Here is a 19952-nt window from a genome sequence, read left to right as displayed (position 1 = left end):
TAAGAAACTGTCTGAAAACAACAGTAGCAAAACTGTACATAAATGCCATGATCATCCCCCATCGTACATACTGCATGACGAGCTGGACCCAGGCAAAAAGTTCAACACGAAGCCTATTCTCTCACTTTACAAGCAAGCTCTCAAGGTATTAGGCAGAAAACCCAAATCTTATCATCACTGCAATATTCTTGATAAGTATAAAAAAAACATAATAAAACACACTGACGCATGCCTGCTTTTTAAAATTCTAAATGGCACTTTGTGCACTCATGTAACCTAACCACACTAGCACCACCACTAGGGGTCAAAGTTAATAGATCAATATGGAAACCCAGTGTTCCCCACTATCGGGTATTCAATTGAATGAATGAGGGAGTAGCCAGTGTACAAAAATACTGCACTTTAATGTCTGATTTATTTGTAGCAGAAATATATAGATATTTATAAATACTTTAGTTGAAGTAGGAGTTATTACATAACCAGTGTTCTTAACTATTTCCACATACGATATACATAGCGTTATGTCAATGTGCAGACACTGCAGATAGGCTACTATGCTTGCTACCAAATAAGAAAAGAAACAGAATAAATATAATCACCCCAAAAGAGGGCACAATCACTTCAATAAGGGCGAGGGATAAAGAGGTGCCAGCTGAGGATGGAATCATCCAGAGGACAATTTCATAGCCTACCAGGGGCGTCACTAGACCTTATTCACTGGGGCACGTGCCTTAGTAAAAGTCTCCAGTGCCCCAGTAAAATTCTAGCGCTGCTCTCGCTGGAAACGGCATTCATGAGCGCATCTCCGTGTCTGCTTTACTCATGGCTCGAGCCTGTTACTTACCAGCCAATAAAAAAAAAACAAGGAATAAAGAAAGCGGCCATAATAGCCAATCAGGAAATAGCACCTCTGTAGCTGGCTAAGATTGAACGCAATGACCAATGAAAATCGTTCACATGATTCTTCCGAGTGTTTCGTTGTACCAAAGATTGTTAAGGCGGAGCAAGATACTTCATCAGGAGCCACTTCCGGGAACCCGGATCGCACGAGGGGGGGCTCAAAATCCCCCTTTATGCAGAGCAGAGGCAGCGACTGCTCCATTGAAGTCTATGGGCATAGCTCAGAATTTTACCACATATGCTAAGGTCTTAGTTCTATAGAGTTAGGAATGTGAATTTCGGGCACGTTTTCATGATCCTCAAACCCTTGTGAACATTTCAGGTACATTTGTAGCATTTTTGAGCATTCCATACTGGAGAAAATCGACTTTATATCAGGTGTGCGCCGGTTATTTATGCCGCTGCTGTTGGCGGTTTGCGCCCATAGACATGAACTACGACGAAGTATCTTGCTCCGCCTTAACAATCTTTGGTTGTACTGCACACACATACACTGTGGAATCCGCTGAAGCTCGTTACATCACTTTGAGCATAGAGTAAGTCGTCCCCTGTTTAATGTTACAACAAAATCACAACTTGTTTGACAGAAAAAATGACAAGTTGATCGCTGTTAGAGAGTGTTACCCATATAACTAGCATCTGTTTTTCTATGCTTAGCGTCATTGTAGCCTAAATTTAGCAACAGTTTACCAGCTTGTGCTCTCTCCCTCACACACACACTCACACCATGCGTAGGCTGCATTGCACACATGTGGACAATTAATAAGGATTTATAAGTATACTGTAGAGAGAGTCCTGTAAAAGTAGCCTATAGCCTACTGTTTGTGAAGCTGTCCCACTGTAAAACTAAACATAGCCTTCTGATAAACTATTCAGAGATGGACATCAGAAAATTCTTCCTGAACAGAGGCAGAGGGAGAGGAACAGTGAGGAGGATGAGGGAGGTATGATCATTTTGCCCACATTAACGGTAACATTAACATTTATGCTGGTAATAGCCAGTGCTGTGATTTGATCAATGGTTTAATGGCTTTGAGTTTGCTGCATTTGCAAATGTAGCCTATAATAATATACACAGAATCAGAGTAGCCATCTGTGTAGATTATTATAGGCTACATTTGCAAATTATCACCAAACGTCAGTATGAAGGCTTATAGGCTATTTAAGCTACAAAGAACTGCAGTATTGCCAGGATGTCTATAGGACCCTTGCCTGAGAGGGAAGTATATCTCAATTTTGACTAAAAATAAGCTTCCCTTGTGTTAGTAGGAAAGCCTATTAAATTCATGCAGTGAGTATAGGCCTACTTATGCCTATGTGTTTGGATGTTGCTGGATAGTGGCTGCTACAACAATTGAGGGAGAGAGTGCTGGAGGAAGAGGAGAAGAAGGTCAAAGAGAGGGAGAAGAGAGTGGAGAAAGAGCACAGGCTGGGCAGTCCAATACCAGGCAGGAGGAGGAGGAGAGAGACAGGCAAGAAACGGATGAGGACATGATGGGGGCTAGACGTAAAACTATTCAGAGTATGGAGGAGGATGTCTGTGACCTATGGGAGATATGTGATGGTCCAAATCAGGCTAGACATTTAGTTCATATTGCGCGCACAGTTCATTTTTTTTTTTAATGTTGGGGGCCTGTGCCCCAGCAAAGCTCTAGGTCTAGAATCGCCCCTGTAGCCTACCCTAGCAAGGATGTAACTGGCCTAGCCACATTCACACAGCAGTTAGCTACATACTATCCCTAAGAATATAATTAGCATCACTACACACAGGTAGCTATATACTACTAGGAGTGCTACAATTAGTTCAAATATACACCGCACAGGCAACAATCCACTACAAACTGCAACACAACAAATAATGTCACTACACACACACAGACTAAGTACAGGCCTCACTGCAGCAACACTGACTAGGCTGGAGGCAGAGCAGAGTATGCTACCCTCGGTGTTCTCCCCGCCCCAGCTGACAAAGGAATGAAAGGAAAAGAACAGGCCTCGCCCTACACAGCAAAATAATAAATAAACGCAAACTTGGAGGTGGTTTTACACACGTATAAAAGCTACAGCTACCTACAACATAACTTTAACCCACTGACATGTCATGTTTTACTTAAGGGGAAAACAGTGGCTACAACTTGCTCCTGAATGTCGACGCCCCCTACATGTACCACAGCCGACGTTGACTACCAGGCACCGGACGACTGAAACACTATCCGCTTCGTGTTGGATCACCGCCGGCAAAGTTCAAACGCGACAAACAGTGCTCTCACCACTGCATTAGACGCACCATCTGGTTTGAAAAGAAAGAGTGACTGCTAGGTAGGCCTACTATTCTACCTGCATTACATCCGGTCACCTGAGCTGAAACGTCACGTGACTCCCTAAACTGATCGCAATTACGCCAGGTGCATCAACAGCTTATCCCTTTCCCACCCGTCACATATTCCCCCCACTTTGAAAGGCCACCGTCCCGGTGCCTGTAATCTGCTATTCTTTAATGCCATGGCCTAAAATAATAGTTGGAGTTAAAATTAACGGACTGAATGGCATATTGTTGGCCCTCCAAGTGTTGGACTGCTGATTGTGGCAAATGGAAGGGGTTGGAATGTTGGCCTGCCTGTGCTCGTCGTGGGCGGTTGGGTGTGTCTTCTCTCACAGCCATCGCGTCTTCAGCGGATTCTGACTCCACTTCCCACGAGGGACTTGTGCCACCGACTGTAGTCATTGGGGCGGCCTGATCACCTTGTGTATCCTCGCCTTGTGTGTCCTCTTCTGACGGGCTAGGGCTGGATAATTGTTGGATGGCAGAATCCTCTTGTCTCATTTCACCGATGGGCCTTCTGACTGGCTGGTGAGGGAGAACTTGGAACCATACCTCATTCTCATCCGGCTCAATGGTCTCAGGTCTCCCCTTTTCCTTAGTTGGGTCACCTGGGATATCAACCGGAATGTCAGCATGTGGTTCATCCTGGACTGGCAGAGCTTTGAATTCTGAACGGTGGGCATTCATGTCTGGGCCCAGCCCATCTTCAGGAGTAAGATGGTACACCAAGCCCTTCTCATCTCGGCATTTGACCACACGGTATATTCGTGGATCCCAAAGATCTTGGATTTTATGGCGGCCGATTGGGTGGTTCCTACGGTACACCCTGGTGCCCACTGGAAGGAATGATGGAGACAGACTGTAACGCTCTCTAGAGACTGCTGCGGCCTCCAGGCGATTCCTGGCATCTGCATATACTTCAGCCAAATACTCTTTGTGAGTAGTGACCCAGTCAGCTGGAGGGGTGTCATCTGACTCTGCCGTCATTAGCCCCAGTAAGAAATCCACCGGGAGTTGGGGCTTCTGTCCAAACATGAGCTCATATGGAGAATGGTTGGTAGATTGATGAACAGATGTATTATAAGCAAAAAGCAAGTGTGGAAGTGCTTGTGGCCACTTTTTCTTCTTCTCAGGGGAAAGGGTCCGTAGAAGGTCATGGAGCGTACGATTAAATCGTTCACATTGGCCGTTTCCTTCCGGATGATACGGGGTGGTTCGACTTTTGTCAATTCCATACAATTTGCACAGACGCTTCAATAGTTCTCCCTCAAATGCCCGGCCTTGGTCTGAATGGATCCTCTTTGGCACTCCAAAGGAGTAGAACCATTTTTCCGTCAGAACCTTGGCCACAGTCTCAGCTTGCTGATTAATGGTTGGATACGCCTGGGTAAACTTAGAAAAGACATCTGTGACAATGAGGACGTTTTCATAGCCATTACTGGCTTTCTCCATACATGTAAAGTCAATGGCGAGCACTTCCAGGGGCTTGGCGGCCAACAGGTGACCTGAATAACTGCGGGCAGTAGGGACCACCCCTTTGGCTAGGGTGCACCGCTCGCATTGTTTGCACCACTGTTCAATGGCCTGACGCATTTTCGGCCAGTAACACCTCTGGCGGATCAGTTCAGTGGTTCTTTCCACCCCCTGGTGGCCATGATTGTCGTGTAAGCTCACCAATACTTCCCTGTGCAGCAGTTTGGGCAGTAGTAGCTGTAGCGTGAAGTCCCGTGCTGGGGGTAGTTGTATCTCCCGGTACAAAATGCCTTCTTGTTCTCTGATTCTGCGCCACTGACGAACTAGCTCAAGTACCCCCTGTGCTTCCTGTGTTCGCTCCTGTCGATTAGGTGGTCGAGCCCTTCTCCAATACACCAAGAACGCACCAATGACTGGGTCTTTTTCCTGGAGTGTGCGAAGGTCTGAGTGCAACCGGACGGGAGCTGCATCTATGGTGGCAATCACGGCTGTTTGTGTCCGCTGTTGTAATAGCACCCTGGGCACCCTCAGCTCCGATGGAACAGTAATGCCAGAAACCATGGCTGTTATAGAGTTTGTGGGTGAGTCACTACTCTGGCGGGACAGGGCATCGGCATTCCGGTTGGCCAATCCAGGCCGATACTTTAACTCAAAATCAAAAATCGCCAGCTGGGAGGCCCACCTTTGCTCTACAGCGGCCAACTTGGCAGTCTGCAGGTGGCTCAAGGGGTTATTGTCAGTATACACAATAAATTTGGCTCCTAGCAAATATTCCCTGAAGCGCTCAGTCACTGCCCATTTTAATGCCAGGAACTCAAGCTTCATTGAGCTGTAATTTGACATATTTCGTTCGGATGGCCTCAAGGTTCGACTGGCAAAGGCAATGGGTCGTGTCTTGCCGTCTACTTCCTGAGACAGAACGGCCCCCAGGCCCTGATGGCTCGCATCAATTTCGAGGATAAATGGCTTTGAGAAATCAGCGTATTTAAGCACAGGGGCACTTACAAGCTCCTGTTTCAATGTCTGAAAAGCTTGCTCGCAGCGGTCATCCCAGAGATTCCCCAGCCTGGTATTAGGACCTCCACACTTCTTTCCTTTACCTTGGACCTTGGCTACAAGACTGTGTAGGGGACCCGCATGCTTGGCAAAGCCTGCCACAAACCTGCGGTAATAAGAGGCAAAGCCCAGAAATGATCGTAGATGGGTCAGGGTGGTCGGTTGCTTCCACTGCAGGACAGTCTGAATCTTACCAGGATCAGTTGCCACTCCACTAGCTGATATTACATGGCCAAGATATTGCACTTCCTCCTTGAAAAAATTACATTTGCTCAATTTGAGTTTTAAGTTGTGTTCTTTAAGCCTGCTCAAGACTAATTGTAGCCGTTGTACATGCTGGTGGAAAGAAGATGAAAAGATGACTATATCATCAAGGTACAATAGCAAAGATTGAAAACGTTGATCGCCAAAAATTCTTTCCATCAGGCGTTGGAATGTACTCGGTGCATTACATAGCCCAAAGGGCATGCGGTTGAACTCAAATAAGCCAAACGGCGTACAGAAGGCCGTTTTTTCCTTGTCCCGTTCTGCCATAGGCACTTGATTGTATCCAGAGGCTAAATCGAGCGTGGAGAACAGGGTAGCTCCTGTCAGTGCATCCAAGGATTCCTCTATTCTTGGAAGAGGATACGCATCCTTCCTGGTTCTGGCGTTGAGTTGCCTGTAGTCCACACAAAGGCGGATCGCACCATCCTTCTTCTGAACCACCACGATTGGCGAAGCATATGGACTACTACTAGGCCGAGCCACCCCTTGTTCTACTAACTCTTGAACATGAGCTTTGACTTGTGCAAACTGTGATGGAGGTAGACGACGGTAACGCTGGCGTACTGGGGCTGTATCCACTAAGGGTATCTCATGTTGGATTAAAGCTGTACAACCCAAATCCCCATCATGTTCGCTAAAGACTCCTCTGTACTTCTCTAGGAGCTCCCTAGCTTCCTGATGTTGTGAGGAAGAGAGGTTTGGCCATTGTAACCCCAAGAAATCTACAGAGGCTGAGGTACTAGCTGCGGCGGATTGCGCACTGACTACCTGGTCATTACAGGGGGTTGGGTCTACAATATGAAGGGTTCCAAGTGTAATGCGGGGCTGGAGCCACTGATCTTCTGTCCCCACATTGACCACTGGTACATTCACTTTGCCCTGGGTGATTGGCAATAGGGCTGATGAGATAAGGAGGTTCGGTGGCAATCGGCCCTCTCCATAGGGCAATGGCTCTAGGAAGCATGATGTAACAGGGCCTGGGACGAGAGAGCAAGTTGCATGCACAAACTTAAGGCACCCAGCTGGTATGCGAAGGGCTGGCCCCGGCTGCACTACTGCCTTTCCAATGCAGCCAGAGCTAGAGAGGCGTTCTAAAATTTGGCATTCAGATAGAGCTCGTTTCCACCCGCTCTCTGCTGTCTGTATTAGTGGACAGTGGAACAAATCCTGCCCATGTTCCTCAAAAAGCTCTTGATAGCAACGGCTAATGGCATTCATCCCCAACAAACCCGGCACCGTAGTCTTCTGTTGTCGGGTGGTGGGGTCCAGTGCATCTGTAACAACTAACACTCCGATCTTTGGGGGCACTTTGTCCAGTACCTCTAAATCCAGCTTAATATATCCTAAGTAGGGAATGGCCAGTCCATTGGCTGCTTTAAGCTGTAGCCAATCACACGGCTGCATCGTTTCAGTGGTCTGAGACTGCACATGCTGCCGGAAAAAGCTTTCAGTCACTGTTGTCACCATGGAACCGGTGTCGAGAAGGCATCGTGTAAGTACGCCTCCAAGACGGATGTCGATAACTGGACAACTTCCGATAAGATGTGACTTCGTCGCGAGAGTCCTATTCTGTTCTGAGCCCAACAAACCCCCTCCTGGTGCCGAGCTCCCAACACCGGAGGGCGCTAGTTTTCCTGCTACGAGACACTATTGGTGGCTACCCCAATCTGCCCCCCGCTAGGTAAGTCACCCCGTGTTGCAACCCCCTGACCTACTGGGAGCATGGCCCTACACATTCTTGCTATGTGACCAGCTTTGTTACAACGTAAGCAGATAGGTTTCCCATCTGCTTGGAATTTGTATGGCCTAGACTGAGCAACCACCGGTCTGTTGGTGGAACTGGGAATACTATGTGGCTGTCCTAATTGAGATAAGATTGCATCTAGCTGAGCCTGCTGTTTGCGGAGGCACTCCTTCAACTCTGTTAACTCTGAGGAGGGGCTGGCTGACACTGCATTAGTATCTGCCTCATAAGAATTACAGGAGTAGGCCCGAGGCCGGGGTGTGGTTTGTGCACGCCTATTAAGCCAGTCAAGGGCTTCACTGCGTATATCCCTAAAAATTAGGCGCTGGTTTGCTGCAATTTGATCTAGCAGGTCACCTTGCAGTTTCTCATTACGAAGGCCCTCAACAAACTGGTCACGAAGGAGGCGATCAGAATGCTCTAAATCGGTGTCTTTTTCTTTAATCTGTTCCATCAACTCCATTAAAACATGTGAAAACTCTCTCACAGATTCACTTTCGAACTGCCGGCGGTGATAAAACTGACGGTACAATGCGTTAAGAGATTTAGAGCAGCGAAAGTTACCTTTCAGAATCTCAAAAATGTTCTGTGGGTCATTTCGATCAGTCGCTGGACTAAACTTTATCTCCCGCTTAGCCTCCCCATCCAACAAATCGTACAGAAACAAAGCTTGCTCAAGTTTAGGCATACGACGGGTTGCTAAAGATCTGCTTGCCTCCTCAATCCAGTCTTCTACAGACATATTGTCTACAGACATTTTACCAGAGAACCGGGGACATTTTCTTTCTCGTGGTACACATACTTGACGCTCAACAGGGGTCTGGGTGATAGGATTGTCGAGAGTGTCCGAGTCTGAGTCTAATGGGTTAGAGGGACCTGCCTGCCCCCTGAGCCGCTGATTGTCAGCTTTAAGTTGGTTAACCATCTCAGTCAAACTCCTAACCTGATCCTCCAGGCTCTCCAGGGACATGTTGATGATGATGCAGCCCCACTTGAGTACGACGAGTGATGGACCTTCCTCGGAGTAACCACTGTTTTCCCACCTATCAAATGCCTTTTAAACAACCACCTCCAAAAATAAAATGAAACAGCAAAACAAAAGAAAATAAAGCAAGCAACTGAAGAGATCTACAGACTACTCCTAAACCCTGCTCGCAGCGCCAAATGTAACCTAACCACACTAGCACCACCACTAGGGGTCAAAGTTAATAGATCAATATGGAAACCCAGTGTTCCCCACTATCGGGTATTCAATTGAATGAATGAGGGAGTAGCCAGTGTACAAAAATACTGCACTTTAATGTCTGATTTATTTGTAGCAGAAATATATAGATATTTATAAATACTTTAGTTGAAGTAGGAGGAGTTATTACATAACCAGTGTTCTTAACTATTTCCACATACGATATACATAGCGTTATGTCAATGTGCAGACACTGCAGATAGGCTACTATGCTTGCTACCAAATAAGAAAAGAAACAGAATAAATATAATCACCCCAAAAGAGGGCACAATCACTTCAATAAGGGCGAGGGATAAAGAGGTGCCAGCTGAGGATGGAATCATCCAGAGGACAATTTCATAGCCTACCCTAGCAAGGATGTAACTGGCCTAGCCACATTCACACAGCAGTTAGCTACATACTATCCCTAAGAATATAATTAGCATCACTACACACAGGTAGCTATATACTACTAGGAGTGCTACAATTAGTTCAAATATACACCGCACAGGCAACAATCCACTACAAACTGCAACACAACAAATAATGTCACTACACACACACAGACTAAGTACAGGCCTCACTGCAGCAACACTGACTAGGCTGGAGGCAGAGCAGAGTATGCTACCCTCGGTGTTCTCCCCGCCCCAGCTGACAAAGGAATGAAAGGAAAAGAACAGGCCTCGCCCTACACAGCAAAATAATAAATAAACGGAAACTTGGAGGTGGTTTTACACACGTATAAAAGCTACAGCTACCTACAACATAACTTTAACCCACTGACATGTCATGTTTTACATAAGGGGAAAACAGTGGCTACAACTTGCTCCTGAATGTCGACGCCCCCTACATGTACCACAGCCGACGTTGACTACCAGGCACCGGACGACTGAAACACTATCCGCTTCGTGTTGGATCACCGCCGGCAAAGTTCAAACGCGACAAACAGTGCTCTCACCACTGCATTAGACGCACCATCTGGTTTGAAAAGAAAGAGTGACTGCTAGGTAGGCCTACTATTCTACCTGCATTACATCCGGTCACCTGAGCTGAAACGTCACGTGACTCCCTAAACTGATCGCAATTACGCCAGGTGCATCAACAGCTTATCCCTTTCCCACCCGTCACACTCATAAAGCAGAAAAACTCCAACAGTAGAGCAACAAGATCTGCCCTAAGAGGGGACTGTGTAGTCCCTCTTAGGACGATTGATTTTAGTCACCTATCCTTCTCTGTAAGAGCTTCTCATGTATGGAACATTTAACTAAATCAGATAAGAAGTTGTAATTCCCACCACACTTTCACACACCATTTTAAGGACTGGCTTTTGAGCAGTCAGACATGGAAACACTTTTAATTATATCTATCTATTCTGTCACACCATATCCTACCCATTGCTAGGACTCTGTTGATGCTTTATGTTGTATCTGTGAGGTTTGTGTGAACGTTCTTGTTTGTGTTCTTCCTTGTGTTTTTGTTTTTATCTATATGGCTGATGGCCTGTCCTGTGTTGATGTTGTCTCCTTAATGTATCTTGTTTTTGCTTCTTTGTTTTGTGTTTTTATGTGCGTTTGTAAATTATATTTTATGGCTGACTTGGCATGGGAACAACTGGCCAAGTCAATTGATGGTTCATATAACATCTTGCCAAAAGACTACAGTTGAAAATGATCTGGCTGGCTAACACTGGTAGCCTAGAAATCTAGACGCATTTACATTTACATTTGCAATTTTATATTGCATTTAAAGCAATTACATTTGCTGCCAGGGCTAGTCTATGGAGTCAAAATAGGGTCTTTAATATTGAGAGCTTGTGAAAAGATGTTCACATGTGTAATAAAGTTTTGCAGCTGTGCAAAAGGAGTTCTGCATGTGAAAAGAAATTTCGTACCTGTAGAAATATTTTGTACATGTGTGAAAAAAGTATGTACCTGTAGAAATATTACGTACTTGTGTGAAAGAAATGTGTATCTGTAGAAATGTTTTGTACATATGTGGGGGGAAAATGCAGATCTGTAAAAATATTTTGTACACGTGTGGAAAAAATATGTACCTGCACAAATACTTTGTACGTCTGTGAATCTCCTACGCGATGCTTTCCTGCGCAACACTGAAAGTACGAGTGTGAAACTGAGATACAAGCTTACGGACTTTTGACCCTAATTTTACTGCCTTTCTGAAGAGCCAATCAACACATTGCTTACTGCCAACCAATCAGCGTTCCCCAACGACCACCCAGATTTTGCCGCTAACCCACAGATCTAGATTAGTTATTAAAACTGGTGGTAACAGCAAGGGCAGATAGGTCGTAACATTACTGTAAATGAACACCCATAAGTATTTCTGGACTAAAATATTGCAAAGCGATTTGGTTACTTTATTTGTCATGCTTTTATCAGTTGTAACATAGTCAAAACGTTAAGAATATCATACCAGAACATGAAATAATAACTGTATGATAGCTGCCATAGCTATCCTAGCTGACGTTTATCGTAGCTCATAGTGCTAGGGCTAATGTAACTCGTCAGTTTTTTACGTTGCCCAGCGAATAAGTAGGCTTAATTCTTACATGTCTTAAGTTAAAGAATTGAAAGAAATAGGAAATAAAGAAAACGCTTGAACGGGTTTATCCATTTACATTCAGATCTTGCCATAGACTTTGCCTAAGCTTGCTTGCTTGGTAGTCTACCGTCCTGTTCAGTCTATGGTTGCTATAGCAACCGCTGCTGTGCTTCATAAACTGAGGAGATAACCGTGTGGTTAAAATACTCCCCAAACACAAAGAAAACAAAACTATGTAAGAAAATGGGATGTTGTATTCCAAACAACAAACCAACAGTCCTGGAAGGGCATTACTATAATCTCACTCACTATAATCTCCTAGCTGTGGATGTCCCATTACAACCCATTCATTTGATTCGTCTTTTTGCCGTCCACTAGGCTATTATTATAGGCTTGCAAAGGGTGATAAAATAAACGTGTTCTCATATCAAATAATAATAGCAGATAGACATAAATGTGTGTACAGTATTACTGTTTTTAATCATGAATGACACCACTGAATCACCCTTTCGGAAATGGAATGAATAATTCAACTATTTCGTCAACATTACTGCTAGCTAGAAGCTAACCTATAACGTTACAGTCTAAAAAGCGGATGGGATAGCTAACGTTAACATTACGGCTCCGCTTCAACCCTTTTTGCGATCACAGTATAAATTGAGCTACCACGTCACTCTTAATTAGCCTAAGTTATAATTTTGCAACCCCAATCAAAGAGTATACCAGAGAATTTCTAATAAGACATTATAGACGGGCTCTGAGTATACTAATAATGTCTTATTAGACATTCTCTGGTATACTCTTCGATATGAAGCCAATCTGTTTAGCACCAAAATCTAGGTGGTCGGTGGGAAACGCTGATTGGTTGGCAGTAAGCAATGTGTTGATTGGCTCTTCAGAAAGGCAGTAAAATTAGGGTCAAAAGTCCGTAAGCTTGTATCTCAGTTTCACACTCGTACTTTCAGTGTTGCGCAGGAAAGCATCGCGTAGGAGATTCACAAGTACAAAGTATTTGTGCAGGTACATATTTTTTCCACACGTGTACAAAATATTTTTACAGATCCGCATTTTCCCCCCACATATGTACAAAACATTTCTACAGATACACATTTCTTTCACACAAGTACGTAATATTTCTACAGGTACATAATTTTTTCACACATGTACAAAATATTTCTACAGGTACGAAATTTTTTTTCACATGCAGAACTCCTTTTGCACAGCTGCAAAACTTTATTACACATGTGAACATCTTTTCACAAGCTCTCAATATTAAAGACCCTATTTTGACTCCATATAGTCTAGCAACTCTCCGTTGGCTTGTGAGCTCCAGATATCGAAACTTCTCCGGGCCAATGAAATCGTGTATAGAGTCGTTAGGTGGGCTTAACATAATGATTGATGGCAGAGTTGCAACTGTTTGGCTTGAATTCCCTGCTACTTGAAAACAAATAAGATGGATGTTGCTGTTGGCGAACACGTGTGACACGAGTTAAGCTTTTATTAAGTTGGCAAACGTTTGAACTAGCCAACTAGCTCCGCTGGTGGGAAAGGCATGGGACTCATAGCGCTGCCGCTGTCCTATATTGCGTGCAGCGGGAATTTGAAAGACAACTGATTATCCCGCCCCTCGGACTGAGCACTGCGAACGGTAAGTGTCCAGAGTAGACCCTACATGTTAATGTGGGTCTGGCTCGTCAGGCTATAACACTGGCACATTTTACAGAAATGTTAATGAATGTGTGTCGTCCTTATAAATAGATAAATTAAATGAAAAATGAAATATTATGATATGGCACTGGACTTCAGTCATTCAGTCACTGGACATCAGTTGATACCTTTAACAAATTGTCTGTTGCTCAGCCAACATTCAGAAAGTTAACAACAGTACTTTAAGTCTAGGCAGTAACAATACCCCATTCTACCCCGAATTAAATAGTAAAGGAAGACATTACCACAGACATGGAATGGCTGCTGACCCTGCATGTATAGGCTCTCTGTCATTAACCCTGTTGTCACTGTTGACTTAAAATTCTATTGGGCAATATTGTGATAAAACAAGAATTTGTTACTTACCCGTAAGTGAGAGTGACCGCTGGAAAAAGGTTTGGAGCAAACACAAGCTCATGAGTTTCCCTGTCATGGTGACTGGTGTAGTGACATATAAGTCTCTGTATTCCAAAAGCATTTGTGACAGTACACTGACAAATACACAGGCACTGCCTTTATAACGGATTGCCACTGATTTTGTAACACCATTCAGCAGTAAATCTACTTCCAAATTACACCACACATATGGCAGTTGCAAAAAGGCAGTTGGGCATTTCCCTGAGATAGGCCAAACAAATACATGGAGGTGCATTACTAACCAATAACCAACTAATAACCAAATATCATATATTTTGAAGGTAAATTTTGATTATTGTACTTCTGCCTAATGATCGACTGAGTACATTTTGGAATGTGATCTTTCAAATAGTTTCAATAGTAAAACATTTCCCCAGAGGAGTCACTCTGTCATTACAACTCTGATAATACCTGTCCTGCAGCACCTCAAAGTGCTTTCCAATATTTCACTTCTGTTTATTGAATGAATCAAAGAAGCATTTACAAAATGTGTTTATACAGTATGTGTGTAGCCGCATTCAGGATGAGGTCATTTCATCTGTGGTATCATGTGAAAATGTATGTAATATTGTATGTTAGCTAGCACAAACATCCCCATCCTCATCAATGGGACTGAGGTGGAGCGTGTCACCAGCTTCAAGTTTCTGGATGTCCACATCTCTGAGGACCGCTTTTGGACCCTCAACATCTCTACCCTGATCAAGAAGGCTTATCAGCATCTCTTCTTCCTGAGGAGACTAAAGAAGGTCCACCTGTTTCCTCAGATCCTGGTGAACTTCTACCACTGCATCGAGAGCATACTCATCAACTGTATTGAAGGGAATAATTTTATATGACCGTTTCTTGCCCCAGACTAGGTGGAGGCTTAGCCACATTTACATTTAGAGGGTATTCTCTTTCTCCCTTTGATCTATTCAATGCAGATGTAGGTGTGAAATGCTCCCCACTGGCTCCTACCATCTGTCCACAATCTCCTCTTTGGGTTAAACAAAGACCTGGGTTAAACTTATTATATGTTTGTGTCATTAACTGTAAATGTATTCATGTTTGGTATCATTTTTATAGTCTCAGTACAAGGAGTACAATGAATTAAGTGTAAGAATGTTTAGAACATCCTGTATAACATTTCTACCTGAGGAGCCTTCCTAATATGTTAAATAGTAAGTGGGTGTGTGTAGGTGTGTCTGGGTGTGGCTGACGGAAACGGCGGGAAGAGAAAGCCAATCAGAGGACGTTGTACCTATGATCACCACGTGAACCACACCCTTGCCAATTGAGCATAAAAGGTCAGCCTCTTCCGGTAGTCTTTAGAAGAGAATAGTAGGCTTGTTCGTCTGGCTTTCTACGTAAACGTGATCTTCAGAGGCTAGCCGGGAGGAGCTACAACAGAGGGCAGCTCATCCCGGACAGAAAGGCTACAGTCTGCCTGACGTGACTCGCGGGAGACATCGCGGGCGATATCGCGGAATGTTGTTTGCAATAAACACAGCAGAACTTTCATTCTTACTCATTAAAATGAGCATGATTACTGACGAAATAAATTCTAATGATGTAGTTTAAATAAACCACTGTTGTCATACAGTTAACAGGCCTGCATTGTAGCACATAAATTCAATATCAAGTGTTTCCCATATATGTGTGTCTATCTATTTAGCCAACAGCAGAAAATAACAGAATATCCAAACGTTTTCAGTAGGCTAGCCTACCATTGTTGCAGAAATCACGTATAAGAAGGTATCCCTTCGATTTCTGTTTATTTTCGCATATTCGAACATAAGGAAGCAGCATGAGCCTCCAGTCATAATCGTCATGAGGACATTCCTCCCAAATGGCCCTATCATGTCTTTGAACTGACGTCATGAGGGCGTGTTTCAACTCGTGCAGCTCGTGGAAGGCAACTGCAAGATCTGTCTGCAGGCTAAGACTCCCGCGATATTTTAAGGCCATGTGACATGGTGTCACGGTGGTAAGTCCCTCCCCGGCTGACAGAAGTCGGACAGAATTTCTAACCAGCAAGCATTGCGTCCATCCCAGTATGCATTGTGTTCAACCCAGCATGCATCACATCAAGTCAGATCTGCACAGATCTGCCGCAAGACGAACTCGCCTATTGAGAATCTGGTGAAATCCATGATGGGCTGACACAAACATGTACTTTTCTTCCTTGAGGGGCACTGGCACATTCGGTCAGATTATTAACAAATTGACATTCTTATAACAACAATGTATGATAAAGGTTAGGGGGTTTGGTTAAGGGGTAATTGCTCAACAGCAATTTTACAAATTGAACTCGTATGTCAGCATTCTATCTGTAAAGTCTCCATTCCAAAATCTACATTCTACTGACAGTTTGAGTGTAACTCTGTATTGCATTTTGGAAATACTCCTGTGTGTTCTTTGCAGGCTGAAAGACAATGATGAAAGACTTAGGGATAAAGTAAGTGAACATGATGGGATACAAACAGCTCAGCTCAACCAGGGCCTTGATCACCTGCACATACTTGCTATGGGACACCAAGGAGGCTGTGAAGAACACAGCCCAGCTCAGACAAAACAGGAACATGCTGAAAGTGATGGCTTTGGCCTCATTGTAGTTCTTGGGCAGGTCTGTTCCCATGTAGGAGAAGCAGAAACAGAGGCCACTGAGAATACACATTAAAATGACACATAAAAAGGGAGCAGTCATATTTCTAAAAATGCAGATTATTAAGAGCTGGTCTTTGAATGATTTTGTGTCTTTCTCCGGAGTCGCCTGATTTGCTATCCAGACTCCACAGAGCAGGAGCTGGAGAAGAGACACCCCAGCCACCAGTAGCCACTGCCCATTGTACTTCATCCACAACGCATGCGCTCTGGGCAGGTACACGGCCATCTTAAAGATGCACATGATCAGAAAGGAGCGGACGGTCAGGCAGGACAAGAACACGGTGTAGAAGCAGACAAAGGTCCAGCTCTGAAGCGCGCAGCTCAGAGCTGAGGGCTCGCCAAAGTAGAAGAAGATGCTGATGGAGGACGCGGCGAGGCAGCCCAGCATCAGGAAGCACATGCTGCCCCCTGCTGACCGCACTACAGGCGTGGAGTAGTGCATGGCAAACAGCACGGCCACCCCCAGACACAGGAGCATGAAGGAGGATGTGGAGAGCAGGATTAGAATGGAGATGACGTCGGAGAAGTGGAGGAATTCCACAGAACGTTTCTGGCATGACGTGCTTCCAGCCTCGGACCACTCATACTGGTCACACTTCAGACAGGAGTAGAGGTCAGCTAGAAGAAGAAACAGGAAGCAGAGTCAGGAAACACAAATTAAGCGCACTTTCAGGTTAAGTCCTCGTTTTTTGGGGCTTGTATTTTTTTTCTTCACTTTCTGAAGCATGTTTTATAAGCAACTAGTAATGGTACCATCAGTTCTGTTGTGCGGTTTGCAGCACCCATGAAAAGGTTAAACATTGATAAGCTTTCACAGCACAATATTGACAATTATATAAGAAAACATAAGGCAGCAAAGCAGGCCTTTATCGTTGCCAACTTTGCTTTTGATGGTGTTGCTTTAAAACATGAATTTCCCCTTGGGGATCAATAAAGTATCTATCTATCTATCTATCTATCTATCTATCTATCTGTGCAAGCATGCAATGAAACCACACCTGTGTCTTTGAAAGTGTTTGATATCACTGTAGGCCTACCTGTGTGATTAAAATAATAGTTGCTCGGGCATTTCTCACATTTAAAGCAACACTTATGTGGTCCGTCCTCCACTTGTTTGTGTCCTGGCTTACACTGCACAGAGCAGTTGGAGTAAGGCACCTTGAAATCACAAATCACAGTACTGGCATTTATCTCAACCTTTACATGAAAAAAGATGTCTTTCATGTATACAGTTATAATGTCTATCCCAATGTACAATCCCAACAGTGAAAAAGTTAGGACATTGTGTAAAATGTTAATTAAAAACAGAATGTGATAATCTACAAATCTCATAAACCCACATTTAGCTACAAAAAGGACTTACCTATCAAATGTTGAAAATTACAGATTTTACTATATTTCATGGAACATTTTTATTTTTTAATCTGATGCCAGCAACAAGTTTCAAAAGTTGGGACAGGGGCATGTTTACCACTGTTTTTTTAAACACTCTTTATATAACATGTTCAAATGTTGTCCCATTTTTGCCCAATATAGGATTTCAGTTGCTCGACAGTCTGAGGATAATCATGTTTTTCATTCCATGATACCCAATATGACAGGTCTGGTCTGCACACAGTCCATTTTAGGACCTGGACTCTTCCTCTATGGAGAAACACTGTTTAAATATGTGCAGAATTAATTTTGCCATTTGTTTTCCTGAAATATTGGTCTTCCCTGGGTGGCAGTATGTTGCTTAAAACCTCTGTACATCATTTATAATCGATTGTGCCTAGACAAGATACCTATGCCGTAGACACTAATGCTGGGTTTTGAACTGAGCACTATTACAAGTTTGATAAGTTGGATAGACCAGCGTCTTTAGCCCAGAGGAGTCCATGATTTCTAAAAAGAATGGCAAATTTTGGTTGGTCTAACGAACCACAGGACTTTTTTTACTTTACATCACTGAGTCCATTTTAAATGAGTTCAGGCCAAGATAAGACAGTAGCATTTCTGTATCATGTCTAAATACATTTTCTTATTTTGCATGGTAAAGTTTACTCTAGAAATTGTTAATGAAGCATTAAGTTGTGCTCATAGACAATGGTTATCGGAAGTTTTCCTGAGCCCATACAATGATTTTAATCATCTTTAATGCAGTGCCATCTGAGGTCCAAAGGACCACGGCCATCAATATTGATGAACATTACAAATTTGACTATTTTATGGAAAATATATGTTAATTTTGAATTTGATACCAGCAACATGTTTCAAAAAAAAGTTGGGAGGGGGCAACAAAATGCTGGAAATTGTGCAATGATAAAGACAACAATAGGAGGAATATTTCACAACTAATTAAGTGATGGCACCATGGTTGAGTATAAAAAGAGCATTGATCACAGAGAGGTAATGTTTGGATTTACGAGATTTGCATATTGTCACATTCTGTTTTTATTTTCATTTTAGATAACGACACAACTTTTTCTGTGTTGGGGTTGTAAAACGTTAATAATATGTTTAACAATTAGAATTATAATCTGTGAAAGTGAAGACAAACCAGATCAATGACATTAAATTTGATTGATTAAATTGATATAGGCCTATTACATTTCATTAATCGTTGACCGATTATACTTACAGAACCACCTTCATGCCAGTCAATTTGCTTGTCATAGTAACTTTAGGAAGATTTTCATATGTTCCTATCTCCTTTATCGTTGCAGGGTGATATTGTGTCCCAGAACATAATGGAGAATTGTGCAGGTGGGTCCAGATTTTTTTCATAGGACACATTATTTTGGTTCAAAAGGAAATCTAAGTGTTTGATTTCTTGAAGAAGCTAGAAGAGATGACAAAGAGGTAAGTCTGAGAAGTTTGCCATAGAAAGAGCAGAGGAGCTGAGACACTGCTTTAGCTTATATCCTTTAAAGAAACATGATGTAAGACATGATATTACCCAGCCGAAGTTACCTGAAAGTGGAATGCCCTGCATGTTGAACAATTATGTGAAAGGACCATTAACGAAGAACGATAACTATAACGATAACGACAAAAAAAATATATTTTTAACTAATATGAATAACAACGCCCATACATAAACTATCACGACATGAAGGGCAATATCGTTGGTTATAACTTTCAGAACGATTTTGAAAACATATAATGTTGGCAGCTAATTAGAATCCATCAAATCACATTAATCAACACAAGGAGGCACTACTTATCGTCGGTTAGTGTGGATGCTTTTATCATTAAAGTTATAATTATTTGTATAGTTATCGTTCCTGGTGTGAATGTTTCTAGTAAGTAATTTAAGTTTGAAAAGGGTCACTTCCTGCATGGTACACTAAATTTACATATTGTAATATCAGCAGTAGAAATGACAGGGACACATTCTCACTGTTATAAATCAGTGCCATCAAAATGAGTTCAAGCCATTATGTTAAGGTAAAAATAAACTGCATGGTGTTGCTTTGTGAGGCCCCTTACCATGTAGGGATATACTCTGCGGGTCTTGTTGCCTCCTGAGTGGTTACACTGTAGAGCATTGTGTAAAGTCATCGCCATGGTGTACACAGCAGAATAAATGGGGAAAGAGTAGGTGGGATTTTCATTCCCACCTTATTTTCATTCTTCAGCGCTATGGACAG

The 19952-nt window shown here is 43.2% G+C and overlaps 2 protein-coding genes across 2 annotated transcripts in view; both read right to left on the bottom strand.

Moving 5' to 3' along the window:
- Nucleotides 1–13729, bottom strand: part of LOC143115010 (carboxylesterase 5A-like) — a 95957-nt gene extending 82228 nt beyond the window's left edge. Inside the window, exon 1 of the mRNA XM_076276848.1 lies at nucleotides 13624–13729. Within this exon, the coding sequence (XP_076132963.1) occupies nucleotides 13624–13690 (67 nt within the window). The 5' untranslated portion in view covers nucleotides 13691–13729. The remainder of the gene's footprint in view (nucleotides 1–13623) is intronic.
- A 2277-nt stretch (nucleotides 13730–16006) lies between these two features.
- LOC143115009 (taste receptor type 1 member 1-like) lies at nucleotides 16007–19869 on the bottom strand. Its single transcript, XM_076276847.1, has 3 exons — nucleotides 19792–19869; nucleotides 17358–17478; nucleotides 16007–16938 (listed from the first exon to the last, which is right to left on the bottom strand). The coding sequence occupies exons 1-3, from the start codon at nucleotides 19867–19869 to the stop codon at nucleotides 16007–16009; spliced, it is 1131 nt and encodes a 376-aa protein (XP_076132962.1).
- Between the last annotated feature and the right edge of the window lie 83 nt (nucleotides 19870–19952).

This window comes from Alosa pseudoharengus, unplaced genomic scaffold, assembly GCF_046254945.1.
Source record: "Alosa pseudoharengus isolate Yale_2024_CS ecotype anadromous, Long Island Sound unplaced genomic scaffold, YU_APseudo_1.1 YU_APseudo_1.1_scf_9, whole genome shotgun sequence".
In the NCBI taxonomy this organism is placed as follows: Eukaryota; Metazoa; Chordata; class Actinopteri; order Clupeiformes; family Clupeidae; genus Alosa; species Alosa pseudoharengus.
The sequence above is the reverse complement of the archived record's forward strand: the minus strand, read 5'-3'. Positions and strand labels throughout refer to the sequence as shown.